The sequence below is a fragment of the Glycine soja genome, chromosome 20 (assembly GCF_004193775.1).
Source record: "Glycine soja cultivar W05 chromosome 20, ASM419377v2, whole genome shotgun sequence".
Lineage (NCBI taxonomy): Eukaryota > Viridiplantae > Streptophyta > Magnoliopsida > Fabales > Fabaceae > Glycine > Glycine soja.
In genome coordinates, this window is record NC_041021.1 from 46,208,541 (window position 1) to 46,227,046 (window position 18,506).

Here is an 18,506-nt window from a genome sequence, read left to right on the forward strand (position 1 = left end):
TTATTTATAATTGAAAGGTTAAATTAATTATTTTATTCATTTGGTAGGTTTACTTGGTCCTTTATTTTTAAAAATATATAATTAGATCTCTTATTTTCTTAAAATGATTTAATTTGGTTCTATTTTCCTTTCATTAGCTCTGAGCATTTTAAAAAACGAGACCAATTTGTATGACTAATCACGAAGAGTGAACAAAAATATTTGTAATTAATTATTTTTATAACTTTTACCAAAATCACTATACAAATTAACAAAGTTTTAATTTATTGGGATTTGTAATTGAATTACAAAAGAAATACAAAATAATTTTACTCATAACTTTTTAATTTTCAATAAATTCCAACCAACAATAATCCATACATTAATACTATATTTTTTTTACATTACCATTCAACCACAAATTAACATGTATAATAAATTTGTTGACTTCTACCATAATTATCTTAAAATCATATATAATACTAATATTTTTTATTGGTTGACACTGTAATTTTTTTTTTACATTAATATTACATAGCAATTAAATTATTCTCAATAATCACATTAATTAAAATCCATATTTATCATGATTTTTTTTATTAATTTACAGTGTAGTTTTTTATATTAATATTACATGTAAATTGAACTCAAAGTTTTATGGAGTGCTAACAAATACTATTGTTTAACACTGTCAGCATGATATTGTTGTAAAGTATTAATTAGGTTCGTTGAAAATTAATTTTTGTTAAAAAAAAATAGTTGAATAATCTCTAGTTGAGTTTTCACTCTCAAATATTTTTTTTTTCATGAGCCTTAAAAACAATACAATATCTTACTTAAAAAATTTAAGTATAAATTTATTTAGATTAATAAAAAAATTAGTCCTAAAAAAAACATTTAATTGTTATGCACTATTAATATAAATTTTTTTATTAAAAATAATGCCACTTTGTATTATTGATTAAATTTTATTAAAAATTAAAAAATTATGAACTTTAATTGTTATGCACTATTAATATAAAAAAAATTAAACTATCAATTAATAAAAATATGTGATATATATAATTTTTAAAGATAATTATTATAAAAACCAATAAATTTATAAAAATAACATTTCTCTTACTTATTTTTCCAGCTTTATTTTTGAAAATTCCCCCCGAATTTTATTGGAAAGCATTAATCATCCGCATTGAGGCTTGTAAATTGTCGTTGGGCAATAAATAATAATTTGATGCTAATACCCAAAAGGCAACAAAGAAAAGGGTGAGAAATTTTTAACCTTTGGCAAATGGCAATGATCAAAGATGAAAGAAGGAAAGAGTAAAGAGAAAAAGTCACTGGTGGTTGGTTGGGTTGAGTGCAAGGTGTGTGTGGTTGTGTAGCCCTATCCAAATTGTACTACAGCCTTTTCCTACTTGTCTATTTGATTTTACTGTTCAGTTGAGTTGTTCGAGGATCTATCCCTGTAATCTGTTATCCAACCATACACGTTCCAATCACTTACCACATTCACATTAGCATTTAGAGTGAGTTTGAAAGAGAAAATATAAAAAATAATATTAAAAAGAAATTTTATATTTTTTATATTTTACTTTACTTTAATTTTTATTTATTTTCATTTTTATGTTTTTATCTTCTAAATCATATACACCATTATAGTAACTATATTCTTTATTCACTATTAAGATTACTATCCATAAATACTCCATGTTTATTTACTTATAATTACAAGACAAATGTTAGCTTGTGTTTTTAAAATGAATTAAGAAATTAAATGATTTTTCTATATTGAATTAAAATTATGCTATTTATGATTTTTTAAAATATTATTTTAATGATTTTTATAATAAATATTTTTTTAGTTCTTTAATTAAATCTCAAAGATATTGATTAACAAGATTCTAATTATAATTAGGTTATTGGTTAAAAAATTTAAAATATAAATATTTTTATTAGAAGCTCGAAAAATTATATTATTTATGATCTTTTGTATTTTTTATGATTTAAATAATATTAAAAGATTAAAATCTAAAAACTTTTTTAAAAAACTAAAGTAGAAAATCTTTTATTTTATTAGGAACTAAAAAGTTATCAAGAAAAAAAAACTCTTCGTATTAGTGTCTTTGTTTTCTTGCTAAAAGATAATTTACTTGTTTAAAAGTAGTGTGAAATGAAAATGGTGGTCTTATTGCTTGGGAGACAGAACTCGGAAAAATAGTGCCCGTGGGCCTTTGTTGCTTAGATTTTATAATCATGCCTCAGTGGCATGTGTTGCACGTGTACTCATCCCGTTGCATATGCCCCACGTGTCCTTATCCTTATTTTTTTTCTAACTCTATCTTTAATATAGTAGTAGTAAGTATTGGTTTAATAAGCTTGATTAAATAATAGCATATTTTTTTAATATTATTAATATATTTTAATTAAATTTTAAAAATATTATACATACTCTAATATTTAAAATTTAAGTTCATTTTAGTCACATGCTTATGACGACAACAACAGTGGGTCCCAGAGTACTTATACTTGGAATTCAGGTGTTTGACCACAAATATTTACTTGCCCCTTGTTCGCAAAATAATGGATTTTCTTTTAAGAAGGAATTAGTAATATTTTGTATTATTAAGAAATTTTTTCAGAAATGCCGCGATACCTTACCTTCAGGAATATGCATAAGCTGCCCCCTTTCACCATTTCGAATTGATTGGAGCTTAATTTTGATGGTCTAAATTTTTGAAATTAGACTTGTATCTTGAACATGAGTTTATATTATATTTTAAGTTGTCGTAACTCCGTCTGAGATATTCTGTATTCTTTTAAAAATATATAATTTTTTTAATAAGATAAATAATATTTTATTTATTTAACAGATGTTGTTTTGTTCCTTTGTCTCGTATTGATTAGTCTAAAATGAGTGAGAAAAGACGGGTAAAATAAAATGTACAAGTTATTTTTAAAAAATAATTTAGCTTATTTATGTTATAAATAGATAATGTTTTGTTTCTTTGCCTCGCATTTGATTATGTTATTTAATAAATTATTCTTTGTTTCTTTGTTTTCATCCTTTGATTTTTGAAGGATTCTCTTTTCCCTAAATGTATCATGTAACTTTTTTTTTCTTTTTAAAAGGAAAAAACTAAACCAAACACTAACAAGTTTTATTAATAATTTTGTGTCTTAATAAATTTCAATTAATAAAAAAATGCATTCTAAAAAAGGTTACTACATTACTCATCTAATTTCTTACACAACATAAAATTCAATACAAATGGGTATTTTCAACTCATCTAAATTACTCAGTAAATATATTAATTTTTAGGTCCTTGAAATGAAATATATTTTTTTAGTTTTAATCGTATAAAATTGGGTTCATTCCTAATTCTTATATTTAATAAAAATATCATATATAGTTTAGCTTCATACTAAAAAAATCTAAAAATACATCATTTTTGTAAATTTTAGAAACAACAAATAAATATTTTTTTTTTAAAAAAAAATCATATCTTTAACAATAAAAATATACTTAATCCTTTTTATAAAAATCTATAAAATTATTTTGTTGCAATCTAGATATAAATTCCATACAATATGAGTGGAAATGGGTGCTTGAGATCATTCTCAACGGGTCAAATATTAGCACTTAAATAGTATAGAAGAGCAGGTTGATTGGTGATTAGTGACGTTGAATAAATGAAACATATATGCCACGTATGTCACTGTCCCATTATATTTCCTGTCCCCAGCACGGCATCATATCTTCATTCTTCAACATCTTAGGTTTCATTTTCTTATTTGTGTATTCTGCTTCCTCTGAAATCGTGGCTTCATTATTATTTGGGCGATGTGGGTCGCTTTCTTCATCTGTCATGGCTCTAAATTCTCAACCCTTAATAATTGAGAAAGATCCATTCATGTTATGTGATAAATCTGTGTAATTGCTGCATCATATAAAATTAATTCAATCGATAAATTAGTTAATGTTGTTTTTTTTAATTTTATATAAATTCAACGTATGTTTGTATATCATCTAAAAATATATAGTTACTTCTGTTTTAAATAATAATATATATCTATTAAATTAAAGTAATATTATGGAGTATTAGTTAGTTCTTGACTTATATAAAGTTTATAATGTTAATATATTTTATGACAGCAGTAGCTGTAAAAAAAGAAGAAGCTATAACTGCAGTTTAATTGTAAAAATTTGATATCTATTACATATTTTAAGGGAATAATTTAATTAAAATTTATACGATTATTATGAGAAAAATATAAACATTTAACAACACTGATTTAACAGTGTTTGTGAGACAAAACCATTAAAAAAAAAGAGTCAAAATATGTAATAAAGATTCATTCGAAAAGAGCTATATTTTCCATTTCTTTTAAAGGTCACACACCTTGAACAACATTTACTTAAAATATAACTTTATTAAAGATTGTTAAACCATAGCAAAAAGAAAAACCATTACCTACTATAAAAAATGAATCCACACTATCGATTTGTGTATAGAATATTCAAATCTCAACAATACATCCCTATCCAAATGATTTATGCTTCTCTCATCCCTAAACACTTTCAATTAAATTATTTTATTCTCTTCCTTTTTCCCTTTTGTTTCCCTTTTCTTCCTTTCTTAGACCTAACCTATACTCCCCTTTCCACCTCTTTGGAGCATTGTGCCTCATCATTAGAGTCGCTTTAAATAAAAGTATTAATAGCTATATAGCAACACCTCCATTATGCTACCCAACCATTGACACAATCGATCTTCACTGTCCAATCTCTTGCTTAGCTTTGTGCATTGCACCCATGGATGAAGCTTGTTAAACCCCCTTAATTGTTGCATGACTATAAAACTGCCCCACCAAGTTGTCGCAGCCTAAACCCTTCTAATCCACTTTCTTTTTTTCAACAAAAGACAATGTCTCTACTATGGAAACACTATCTTAGGCATGGCTAGCTAGCTAAGATAACATTGGCCTTAAAGACAATGCTTCCAAAGCATTATCTTTGTTCGTGCATTTAAAAGTACTTGAAAAAAACAACTTTTAAGGATGATTAAATGTCACATGAAAGCTTCCTTCTTTATTATAAACCTTTTATTTTATCGATATAGAATAACCGATGAATAGGGGTGAGAATAGGTTAGACCAGACCAGACTTTAAAAAGCCTGAGCCTAGTCTACGATTAATTTTTGAGGCCTGAGTCTGAAACTTTTTTAAAAACTTTCTTCACATTAAATCTTTAATATTCTTTTGCTCAATAAAAATAATGAGGAATATAAAGGGGCACATGACTCACACCTAAATTATAATTAAAGTCTTACTTGATTATAGGAATAGTTTCAAAAAAATAATATATATATATAGGCCGGTCTATCAGGCTTATTAATAAGAATTTTTAATAAATTTAAGTCTGATCTATTTAATTTAATAGACTTAAAAAGCCTAAGCCTAACCTTTTAATTAAATAGGTCAGTCCAGACCAGGTCGTAAGCCCCTGTAGGTCGGCCTGACTTATTCCCACCCTACCGATCAATTAGATATACCTACGTTTATGGTTAACATGTTATAATTATAAGATTCTTTTTACTAATTTATATTATTTAAGAAAAATAATTAATTTAATTAATTATATTAAAATTGTCAATTATATTATTATTTTAAAATTATTATTTTCTTATTTTTTTATTTAGTTAATTGTTGATTATTAATGTTTAGAGAAAAAGTAATTAAGTAAGATATGTACGGAAATAATTAATACATTTAAAAATTAAAAAAATAATTTTATAAAAAAGGACAAATGAATTTCTGAAAAAAGTTCAAGATCATCCCTTTATAAAAATATTTTTATGCAATTCTTAAATTAATATTTACTCCCTCTGTTCCTTTTTAATTATTATTATTTTTTAGGAATTTTTGTTCCTATTTAAGATCACGTTAAACATTATCTTATTAATTATGTCTTTACTTATTTTCTTATTTTTAATTAATTTATACGTATATTTATTATGGAATGAAAAGAGAAATAAGTGAAATAAATAACTTCACAATTATTTTATTAGAAAAAAATTATTGTATTTTTTTTTCTCCAAAACAATCTTCAAATACATATAAAAAGTAACGGAAGTAGTATGATATAAAACGTTTATACCTAAAAAAAAACTTTTAAAATGAAAAACTTCACTACTAGAGAATGAGACCCCAGAAAGCATGATTCTCTCTATTAAAAATGAAGCACTCAACATAAATAATTCTGAAATGTTTATGAGTATTCGGCGCTTTACTGCCCTTTATTTCTTGTCTATAATGACTTAAAGGCAAAATTTTGCCCACTTATCGCTTAACTTATTATACTTTGTGTTCGAAAATCAACTCAGTATTACAAACACATGCATAACAAATCATAAATGTGTTAAAACATTAATTGTTTTTTTCTTCTCATTAATGTTTTATAGGAGGCAAATTCGATTGAACAAATTAATAGTGTAAAAATTCTTTCACCATCAATGTATTCTAATGAAATTGTATTTTAATAATAAAAGCGACAAGTTTCATATTTTTCTATAATTGCTTATTATTAGTAAGTAAATATATGGATTTTTTGTAATTTGAATACATTAATAATAATAATAATAATGTGGAGTTTTTAGGTTGTTTGTTATTTATTTAGTTTGAGGAAATTAATGATAATTTTTTTCCTTTAAGATGATGGTAATTCTTAATTTCATCTTTTTTTATTAATCTTAATTTCATCTTTACCCTTGGTTGTAGAAATATTTGGAAATTAAAAGATTCATTGTTCGTGTGGGCATGCAAAGTTGTTGTGTGGATATGATGGAGGAAATGAATTTTAGGAAATATAATTTAAGTTGTTGCGTGGAGTCTGTGGACACACAACAGTAACATGTGGTCACAGGAATAATTAATAAATACGATATTCATTTTGGGCAAATTGTGTGGGTACATGGCCATCCTCTATTGTTGCACGAGTTGACTAAAATACATCTTTTTTAGAGAGAGATATAGCTTGCCACAAAGTTGGCTTGTGTGACCACAATTAGAAAAATTATTATAAATACTTAAATTGACTTTCATATTTTGTACTTTTTACCTTAGAAACTCAATCTAGTACTCTGTAGTCTTTACCATTTTGTGAAGTTGTGCAATGCTTAAAACTTGAGGAATCAAAATGAAGTTATTTCTCAACTTTTCATCTTTTCTACATTATGTGTAATTAAATTCTCATGTCGGAGAAGGATGGATTTTTTTTTTATGAATTGATTATGTTTTAATTTAAGTTTAGATCTTTTAATTGTGTGGTTCCTTTCTGCCAAAGTTTCCTTATTTAATACTTAATTAGTTTAGATTCACCCAAGGGCTTAAGATTATTGAGTTCCATAAATTGACGAGGTTAAGTGTTAAGGAATTGAATTTGATCTAATTATTTGAATTTAGTATTCAATTAAGAGGCATATATTGAGTCGAGAGGGATATTAATTAGAATACACACGAACAAGAGTAAAAAGATTCTAACTCTGATATTTGTTGACCATTATTTCTCAATTGTTGTGCCATACATTCCATAAATTCTTTGTGTGTATATTGTTTATTGTAGAGCTCCCTGATAAAATAAAATTGATTAAATTATCTATTTGGTTATTTAATTTTTTTTAATTTGATTTTTAATTTTTTAAATATTCAATTTAGTCATTTATCTTATTTTTGGATTTATTTTAATCTTTTATCTTTTAAAAAAATTATTTTGGTCATTTATCTTATTTTTTTAATTTAGTTTGATCATTTATATTATTTTATTTTTATTTTAGTCTTTTAGTCTAATTAAGATCGATATCATTAATCATTTAAAAATAAACTCTTTTGATTCAATCTTCAATGATATCAATTTTAAATAAATTAAAGAATCTGAAAAAAAGTTAAGATAAATTATTAAAATAAACTTTTTAAAAGATAAAATACTAAAGTAAAAAAATGATCAAACTAAACTTTTTAAAAAATAAATTACCAAACATATAAAAAAGTTAAATGGCCAATAAAATTCTTTCATCTATTATTATTTAAAACAAATGATACACTTGTTAATTTTACGCACATCAAAGAGTTGATTTTTAATAATTTTTTTCTTCAATTTTATTATTTTTATTAATATTCTAATTGAAAATAATGAGGTTATAAAAGTGAAAAAAAGATCAAATTAAAATTGAGATCATTATGATCTAATGCTTTGTTTTCTACCGTACTTTATCACTTATTGCAAGATATGAGATTTAAGTTTCAAATTCAAGTAAGATATCATGATATATTAATTTATATGGATTAGTCTCTGGACACGCAATAACTAACATTCTTTTTCTATGTGCCATTTTTAAATTTAGTACTATTCTGTTCATTACTCTTAGTAGTGAAGATATAATGTGACAAAATGCATTGAAGATAAATAAACAGAATACCATTTTATTGGAAAATACGTTTATGCTAAAAAGGTTTACTAATACAAATTTAGACCCTCAAATTGAAGAAAAGGATTTTTTTTTTAAACAAAGTATTCCTAATCGAAAAATATTGAATAATCTCTTGAAGTATTAAAATTTATTTAAGAAATTAACATATCTCAACGGATATTTTTCTATACATACAAATCAAGAATCAAATCCATAATTATATAATGACGTAAGAAAAGAAAATATATAATATAAAATAACATCAAATATATTTCATCATATTTTATTCAATTTTAAATAATCTAAACGCTCATTAGTGTCATATCATTAAACTTGACCTAATTTGGTTCAAAATTCAAATCCATAATCGAAGCAGTGATATATCAGTTAGCACTGCGCTGTTTGTTGCCCAGAAGGGTTAGTGCAATAGTGCATAGAATCAAACATGAGTCCTTAGGAGAGTATGACGTGGAGTTTCCATGACTTTTGGCTATCCCACTTCAATGGACTTTTCTGTGGTTATCCCAAATGTTGTATAACTTGTAGTATTTCTTTGATGTGCTAAAAATTCTGGGTTTAATATTCTAGTGTTGCTATTCTTTCGGAGTTTGCAAAGGAGGAGTGGATAAAAATGTACAGCATCTTAATCACAATTACCTTGTGTTAATTTTTCTTTCTTTCTAGAAACACCTGTATTTTGATTTTGGACATTATTCGGGCAATTTCAAACACATTAACTGTTAATTTGAATATACTAGTATTTTTTAGTTTTTAATTAAGAATTAGTTTACCAATATTAAGAATCACATTATTAATACGTGTAAAGAGACGAGCATAAGACGGAGAGAATTTTTCTTCCAATATAGAAATGACAAATGTGGAAACTTCCATAAGCACGGAATTGATATTGCTTTTGCTTTAGTTCTATGTTTATTTTTTTGATGTATTAGTTTATATTTGCTTTGTTTCTGGTTTGTTGCGTTGTTTGGAATTTCCTTATAGGAAGGAAATTTCTGTAGAAAATGACACACTATACGGCTTCCACGAAAATGACATTAATTTACGTCTTCTCAAGAAAAATAAAAATCTGGTGCCGTGGAATTATGTTAATTAATTTCAATAATTTGATAGAGGAAACTAAACCTTTTTAGTACATTATCATTTCACTTCTTGTGAGCTTATAAATCACTCTACCTAAATTTTACTAACTAATCAAGTCACCTAGATTTGGTTTAAGATTTAAGAATCATTTATAAAAAAATAAAGAATTGTTTTGATCAAATTTTTATACTAAATTGCAGCCTTTTCTGATAATTTTAAAACACATTCCAACACCAATTCAATACTCCATTCATTTCATTATAATTATCAAGTTAATTTTTTTTTATCTCAAAATAATTATCATTTTAATTTTTTAGTATAATAATAATTATTTCTTTTCACTTATATTTCTTATAATAATAATGATAGACAACAAAATTTATAGATACATCAATGATGATATTAGATTATTTTCATAAAATTATTATCCTGATTCATCTATTTATTATATTTTCTTAATCTTTGTAAAATAAATTAGGACAACAATTATTTTTGTATTTTGGAATAAAGAGAGTACATTTTAAAAAATAATTTTATTTAAATGTTGTCCAAAGTTTGAACCAAAATAATAATTGATATAGAACACATTTGTTTAAGCATGAAGTCACCTTTCTATCAAACATGTACGTATAAAACATTTTTAGTGAATGTGGATAAGTATATAGGTAAATGAACCTCAAGGAAGAATTGATTTTTTTAATTAATTGTTATACAAGGACACAAAGGAAAATATATTTTAAAAGTAAAATGGAGGGAGTAGTTAAGAAGAAGGAAGTAGTAAAAATGATGTTGGTGTGGGTGTGGTTTATGTTGGTGAAGTTAATCAAGTGGGAAGTGTGTTTTGTTTCACAAGAGACAAAACATTACCAATATGGCCGGCATACTTAAAAGAAATGTTGTGTGCAACAAGAAACGGCGCGTGGACTCAATCCAATCTATGACACATTAAAAAAAAGTGCATAAGAAAGAAAGAAAGAGGACATTTGTCCTAACCATTCTGAATAAATGAATAGATTTTCTTTAGACCAAACTCTCAACCGCTTGGACTACTTGCCAGCTTCACCTTCTTGTCTCAATTCTTCACCCTATTCTTGAAAGTGAGAGATAATCATGGTGGAATTATTCTGATTTCTGGCTCATTTTGGAAGCTGCAAAAAGAAAAAGAAAACATGGGTTCTGATTCAAGAGTTGGAAGTAGCAACTACGATTACTCCTTTAAGGTTTTGTTGGTTGGTGATTCTGGTGTTGGCAAGAGTAGTCTTCTCCTCAGCTTCATCTCCAACTCTAACTCCATCAATCACCTCTCCCCCACCATTGGTACTTCTTTTTTTCTTTCTTAGGAAAATGGAACAAGGTGGCCTAGGATCATACTACGTTCTTAAATTCCATCAAACCATGAGAGGGTCTTTTTGTTGACAAGTGAAATGTTTCATAGAGTCATGCATTCTTGGGGAAAGTACTTACACTTCCTTTCACTTTTCAGTTATATTATTATGGACTTTTTGGTCTTTTAGGAATTTTATTCCAATTTGTGGTTCGGTTATTTCATTTTATTTTTCGATATCCGCATCTTCTTGTTGAACCTTATGCCTATCTTGCTTCTATTTGACTTATGCCGGAGGAATAGTATGTCAAAGCCATTTTACAAACAACTTTTCTGATTGTAAAAAAAAATCTCTTTAGATGGTCTACATAGAATTGAAAATTGATGTCTAAAGAAGTACCATATTGTTTTCATTATATTTTCAAGATTTTGTTTTCATTACATTTTCAAGATTCTGTGAAGGAAGTTTTCTTCCCAAAATCTTGAAAACAGAAATTGATGTGAAAAATAACGTGGCATTTTTTTTTATTATCAGTGAAAAGATATCTATTGCAAAAGAAAACATGAAACAGACTAAACACTTGCTTAACTTTTTTGGTGTTCAATGTCATTCGTTTAAATTTGCTAAATCACTCCATTCATTTTTTGAGGATTTTTTTGTTTGTTTTCATGATCACAATATCTTACTTGAAACTTTAACTAATTGATCCATTGCATATGGTTAAATGGTGCATTTGTCTAGTGAGGTGATGTTTAGGCCTTAGACCTTCTTTGTTCATAGTCTTTTATTTGTCTGATACTTTAAGCTGGTTATGGTTTATTAATTTTGAGGCATTTGACTTTGAAGTTTATACTTCCTTTATGATTGAGTGCTTCGTAGCATAAGCTATTTCGCTCTGTAGTTTTTGGTGTCATCACCTTGTTACATACTGAGCTGTTGGTTCTTTAATCATTTAAGGTGTGGATTTCAAGATAAAGCTTTTTACTGTTGGTGGTAAAAGATTGAAGCTTACTATTTGGGATACAGGTAATTGATCACATTTTCTTTTTTTGTTTTGCTGAAGAGTTTTCTTATATGTATGTATGTAGTTAAGTATTTTCCTTTTTCTAACTCAGTTGTCTGTTCATCTGGGAAAATTCTAGTATTAATAATATTGCTTTCTTGTCTTTGTCATTTATAAACTAATATTTCTATTAGAAGTGATGTTTTTAAGATCTCATTTTGTCCTTAGTTAGGTCTTTAGCAAAGGACAGGGAGATAGATGTCAGTACAACATTAGTTCTTTACCAAATTAAATATTGAGTAAGATTGGGAAAACATGAAAATAACTGACATATGAGGATAGAGTAAGTGGGAATGGTAATTCCTTCTACCTCTTGCTGAAACAGAAAGAATTACATTAAATTATACTTTTATCTTGCTGAAACAGAAAGAATTACATTAAATTATACTTTTATCTGAACACTCAGACAATTTTAAAAGGAGTAAAATATAATGTCAATGAAATTCTGTTTTATTAGTAAATAAACTCTAGAAATGGTTCCTCTTCTTCTCTATATCATCTGGGTTGTTAATCATGATGGAAGCAATTAAAGAGCCTTGCACCATACGAACACAAGCATAATTTTGTTGCTTCGATTTGAATATTATCTGTTTCTTAAAACTCACTAGGACTATGGTACTGATAAGTAATGACAAGATGTCATTAGTCTCTTACAAAACAAATTTTACAGGTCAGAGCCTGACTTTTTGTCTCTTCTCCCTCCCTTTCATCCAATACCAAAGCTTTTGAAGCTAAATTTAGTGATGCAAAACTTTATTCTTTTAATTTGAATGCATTTTCAAGTCTGAAGTTAAAGGTTATAGCGTGAATGTGGTAGTCCAAAAGTTACTGAAGATTTAGACCCGGTAAAGTAATTGAAAGTTACTACAACCCAAACATGTATAGGATAATGTTACGGGAAGAAGGTGATATCGTAGTTTAGTTTCTACATTCCAGTCTTGGTTAGGATTAGATTCTGTCTCTGATTGCAGAAGAAGTTATCTTTCCCATACTGTCAAGATCTCTGGGGGTACATGTTGATCTCTATTACTTTCAAGTTGCATTCTGTTTAGTGAAATCTTAGATTATAATCTTCATTTATTTATTTTTTGCAGCTGGACAAGAGAGGTTTGGAACAGTTATAGGTTCTTATTACAGAGGTGCACATGGAATCATTCTTGGTATTCTTTCTATCTATATATGAAAAATAAATTTATTTATTTTAATATATACTTAGATTTATGACCTTTCATATCGAGTGTATAATGTGAGAGGCCTAACTCAACCCCAAAAATTAGCTCAAGGGATGAGGGAAAGAATATTTTTCTCTCCCCTTTCCTTAAGCATCACTAGCTTATATAAATGATTACAAGCTTAAAGATAAACTAAAAATAATGATAGAATATCTTATCTTATATTTTGATAATATATTCTATCAAATACAAACTGATTAGCTAGGTTAAGAATACTGATAGAATATCTTATCATATATTTTAATAATATATTCTATCAAATACAAACTGATTAGTTAGGCTAAGAATACTGATAGAATATCTTATCATATTTTCTATCACATATGTATTTTTATGGAGGTTATTTTTACAATTTGCGCTGTAGATGGCTTTTTTTCTTCTTTTTAACTTTATATTTAGTCATTTATAGTATCAATGTTTATATTTTGTAAAAGTAATTTTGAAATGCACACTTATTACAGGTTATTATTAAATAAAACAGTGAAAAATTAAACATCACTTTTTTTTTTCTTTTGTCTTATGTTTTGATCATTTGTCCTGTAAGCTATGCAGCACTACTCTTATTCGTATTGTAATGCTTGGATGTACTAATATCCTCTGGAGGTGTAATTTTTAGTATAAATGTGCGTGATAAACTTATATGTTTTCTCTAAATAGCTTGCTCCCCCTTCCCCTTTTCCTGTTTCACTGCTTGTTCATGTTGATTACCGTTTTGAATACTTGATACTACTAGACAGAGACAATTTTTAGGCTGTTGGTTGAAGCACTTTGCATTGCTCTCTAACCTGAACTAGTATTCAAAACCTGAACAAGTATTCAATTCACTTGTGTTTATATAGTTATAACCAATCACCGCTTAATCAACTCCAACCAAATGACCTAAAACCCATACTCTTACTCAGTCAATTGCATTTGATTTTATCATCAGCACTTCCTAAATTCATAGAACATTCCTTAATGGTTTTCTATACTATTTAAATGGTTAAGCTCTTAAAAAGAATGCTTGTAGTTGCAAAAATGTGCTGCTCATTCTTTATGCTTTTCAGTATTGCCTTTATTGTTGACATCTAATAGTTTTTTAACTTCAATTTTCTATTTAGTCTATGATGTGACACGGCGTGAGACATTTACAAACCTCATCGATATATGGGCAAAAGAAGTTGAGCTTTATTCAACTAATCATGATAGCATCAAAATTCTTGTTGGCAATAAGGTGGATAAGGTAAATTTTATAGTGAATGGTTTACTCCTTTCCTTACTCAGGAAAAGACAGACAGAAACCATACATATTATGCTATCTTTTTTTCATACTAACTGATTTTGAAGTAATAATTTTTTCCACAATATTATTTTCTTGCTTTTCATTGTTTGGATTTTGAAGACTGTCAGTTGTATTACTTTTCAGGAGAGTGAAAGAGCTGTAAGCAAAGAAGAGGGTATGGCTCTTGCACAGCAACATAGATGTTTGTTCCTAGAGTGTAGTGCTAAAACTAGAGAAAATGTTCAACAATGCTTTAATGATCTCACATTAAAGGTATATATGATCTTATTACATTTCTGGTGCTCTAGTTGCTTCCTTGTACTCTGCTTTAGCAATATTCCATTTGTTATATTGTGTGTATAATAAAAGCTTGATCATTTCTCCTCATTTTCATATAAATTTAAAAGTTTACATTCAGCAGCTTCTAGTGTCCTTAAGATTTTGAACTTTAAGTTTATGTTTCGAAAATTTATTTTACAAATTTAACCCAAATGATAATAGTATCAAATTATAGATCACCAAAGCAAGAGCTGAAATTTAAAGCATCAACCTCCATTTTCATAAAACCCTACTATTCATTAATCTATTGAAATAATAATCTTATTTTTTATATATTTGTGTCTGGTTGGGTAAGTTAGTAATTATTACTTGCAGAGCACAGAGTAATATGTCTTTTCACGGTTATAATTTTAGTAGAAATAAAGTTCTTAATCAGTGTTATTTAGTACTATGATTTAGAGTATTAAAGTGAAATGTATAACATTGTGTTGCCTCACTATCACTCTTTTCCATTCTCCAATTTTTAACAACTTGTCACCTGCTAAATTCTTTGTTCTTCCATTTGACATTTACAGATATTAGATGTGCCGAGTTTAAGGGAAAGGGGGTCTGTTGCAGTGAAAAGACAAAAGCAGAAACACATATATGAGACATCTAAAAGCGGTGGTTGCTGTTCTTAGTAAATATTCTGCAACATGATTGTGCAATAGATTTTACAATAGGGACTACTATAGTTACTAGTAGGTCTTTTGCATCATATCAGGTGTCACAATCACATAGTTTGGACGATCATATGCTCCAATATTTTTTCCAAGCCTATTTCCATAACTTCCACAAGATGATGCTTGAGATGGATATATTGTTCTCTCATTATCTTGTGGAGCCACAGCATAACAAATTTTGTGTTTTTCAATATATTGTGCTTTTTTTCCCCCCTTCTGTTATAGTTTTGGAAACACCTACACGGTATTGTACATCTTGTGTAAATATATCTCCACTATGAATGTATTAGGGCTGGTTTGAGATTTGGTTAGAATAGGATATACAGCAAAGTTACGAGTACTATTTTTGGGTTTGGTTTACCCCCTTATTTTTGGTACATGGTTTACCCCCTGATAACTTTGGCTGAGAAAACATTTTGTATTCATATCATATGTCTGCATTTGTTTTCAAACCTCAAAAGCACTGGAAGTTGATGTCTTGTTTTTAAAATTTCTTCGTAGTACTAAGAATTATCATGGCGTGGAAACGAAGCTCATCAAATACTTGTGTTGAATTGCCTTAAGGATACCAACCATCATTCTCTCTCTTTTTTCACTTGAATTTAATACCTTTAAATTATAACCATAATACAAAAAAGAAACTAAGTCATTTAATTCAAAAATCTTAACATTTTTGTCCAACAAAAATTGTAAAATTATTAACTCTGCGTGAAAGTATGGAACTTCCTCCCTCCCCTCCAACACAAATATAGTGATGTTTTTCCTAAATTTTAAATAAATTCCCGTCTGACAAAGATTCATTCTGGTGAAATTCAAAATGTGAAATAAACATTCATATCTCCTTGGTGATTTTTTTTAATAGTCTTTTTGGTGAAATTGAATATATCTCGTATTCACGTCGGTGAAATTGAATATACTTAACATCTACTCCCTCCATTAAAAAAAAAACTGATATTTCAGCATTAAGCAAAAATTTCATATTAATTGATGTTTTTAATTTTCAATAGAATTTGTACCTTTTATTCCAAATTTACCCCAAATAAGTTATATCAATATAATCATTATAAATCAATATAATGATTTTTAAGTCACTGCTATTAATTACTCAATAGTTACAGGTAATACATATGAATGTTTTAGTAAAATTATTTCAATAAATAATATTCACTATTATTCTCTGTCTATATTTTTTTCACCCATCATAATTAGAATCTGACTTCTTGGTGGAACCACTAAATATCCTTACAAACTGTGATACTTTAAGTTTTTAATATGATTAATCCTCAATTCGGACTAAATCACATTTAAAGTTGTTCACTCCTTTTAATAATGTATCCTGTGAAATTGAATCTTGATTATTTTTCACAAACTCAACATATGTTACCATACAGATTAACACCTATTAGTTTCTTAATATCCAAGCTTTGTATCACTGAAGTTCTTTATTTGAAATTTCATACAGATTAACACCTATTAGTTTCTTAATATCCAAGCTTTGTATCACTGAAGTTCTTTATTTGAAATTTCATACAGATTAACACCTATTAGTTTCTTAATGTCCAAGCTTTAATTTGTATCACTGAAGTTCTTTATTTGAAAGTTCATTGTTGGGATATTTTTACGTGGCAACCCGAGACAACTGTTAGTATTGTATAAGCGGGGTGATTAATGGTATTGTTGGGTGGTCGCTGGTAAATCTCTCTCTCTCTCTCTCTCTCTCTGATATAACTGGTAAGTCTTAGTCTGTGTGTATTTGGGTTACTTCTGGTGCCTTTTTTTTAATATTAAATGTAGTACTTTCTTTCGTTGAGAAAAAAAATATTGTTCTTGATCTGTGTGAATATTTCAAAAATTAATTATTTTAGAACAGGGAAGTAATATTGTTTCAGATTTTTTCCGTGATACAACTGCTATAAATAATATTTTCTATAAAATACAATGAATATTTTTACTCCACACGTTTTTTATATATATTTTTATTGATTTATAGCAACAACTACAACATTAGTTGTCACATATACCTAGTTTGATACTCCTTTCGATATCGAAAAGGTAAGAAAAAAATATTTTCTTGTTTATTAATTTTAAATATAAATAAATTTCAATATTAACTTTATCTTAATTAACGAGATATTTCTTAAAAATCCTCCATTCATCTCAGTGAGATTGTGTTTTCAACCACTCATCTATTTTTTATACTAGTTTTAAAGAAGGGTATTTTAAGAAAAATTATTTATTTTTTAAATAAAATTGGTATAATTTAATGATGTTAGTTTTTTAAAAAGTACCGTATAAGTTTTTTTATTTATTTTACTTTTTATATTTAAAAGACATTGCGCACAAGTTAATAAATTACCCCATCTGTCTGTTTTATTAATTCATGTGACGTGTTTGTGAGTGAATTCTGATTGAAATCTATACACTAGAAATTCTGCATCAAGTTTTAATTATTGATCGATCTCATTCATCACTATTATGAAAATCATATAAAAAATGAGTTTCATGAACACAATTAAAAAAATATGTTAATAAATTTTTTGTTGTTGTTGAATTCATTTTTCACTCAATGTTTATGACATTTTTTGCTTAGAACATTAGTTGTATTCAAAAGTTTTCATGTATGTAAATTTAATGAGACAAAATTCATGTCTCCAATCAACCAAAAAAATTTAAAATTGTGTGTCAAAATAAAAATAATAATTCTTTTGAAAGAAATATTTTGACTCACTTTAAAAACATAAAAGAATATTTTTTTTGAAAAAACAAATTAAATATAATTGAAAACATAAAAGATTTAACCAATTTTCTGCCACATTTTCTTGATGGACAATTGAGCACTTGAATTATATTGATTTTCCAAATGGTGATTCTTTTCATTTTTAGAATTTATGGATACTTTATATAAATTCAACGTTTTCTTTTTCTTTTCACTATGATATATTATCCGGTTTATCCCATATCCCTGTAAAACTCGAAAAAGACTAAAATGAAAAGGACTTTTATGCAGATCGATCCAATATATTCTAATGCCTAAAATGAACTTTATGTTTAAGGTGAGCCTTTTTTTTATAAAATTAA

The 18,506-nt window shown here is 27.0% G+C and overlaps 1 protein-coding gene across 1 annotated transcript; it reads left to right on the plus strand.

Annotated features, from left to right (window-relative positions):
• Positions 1–10,504: 10,504 nt before the first annotated feature.
• On the plus strand, positions 10,505–15,788 carry LOC114402793 (ras-related protein RABC2a-like). The gene is made up of 6 exons (XM_028365470.1): positions 10,505–10,863; positions 11,829–11,897; positions 13,029–13,094; positions 14,267–14,388; positions 14,572–14,700; positions 15,282–15,788. Exons 1-6 carry the CDS (start codon positions 10,716–10,718, stop codon positions 15,384–15,386), a joined length of 639 nt encoding a protein of 212 aa, XP_028221271.1. The 5' UTR covers positions 10,505–10,715; the 3' UTR covers positions 15,387–15,788.
• The last annotated feature ends 2,718 nt before the right edge of the window (positions 15,789–18,506 follow it).

Excerpts from the sequence above, each read along its gene's own strand:
- LOC114402793 (XM_028365470.1), top strand. The coding sequence starts at position 10,716 with ATGGGTTCTGATTCAAGAGTTGGAAGTAGCAACTACGATTACTCCTTT. Across the intron at positions 11,898-13,028 it reads GCTTACTATTTGGGATACAG|CTGGACAAGAGAGGTTTGGA; the intron begins GTAATTGATCAC and ends TATTTTTTGCAG. Across the intron at positions 14,701-15,281 it reads TTAATGATCTCACATTAAAG|ATATTAGATGTGCCGAGTTT; the intron begins GTATATATGATC and ends TGACATTTACAG.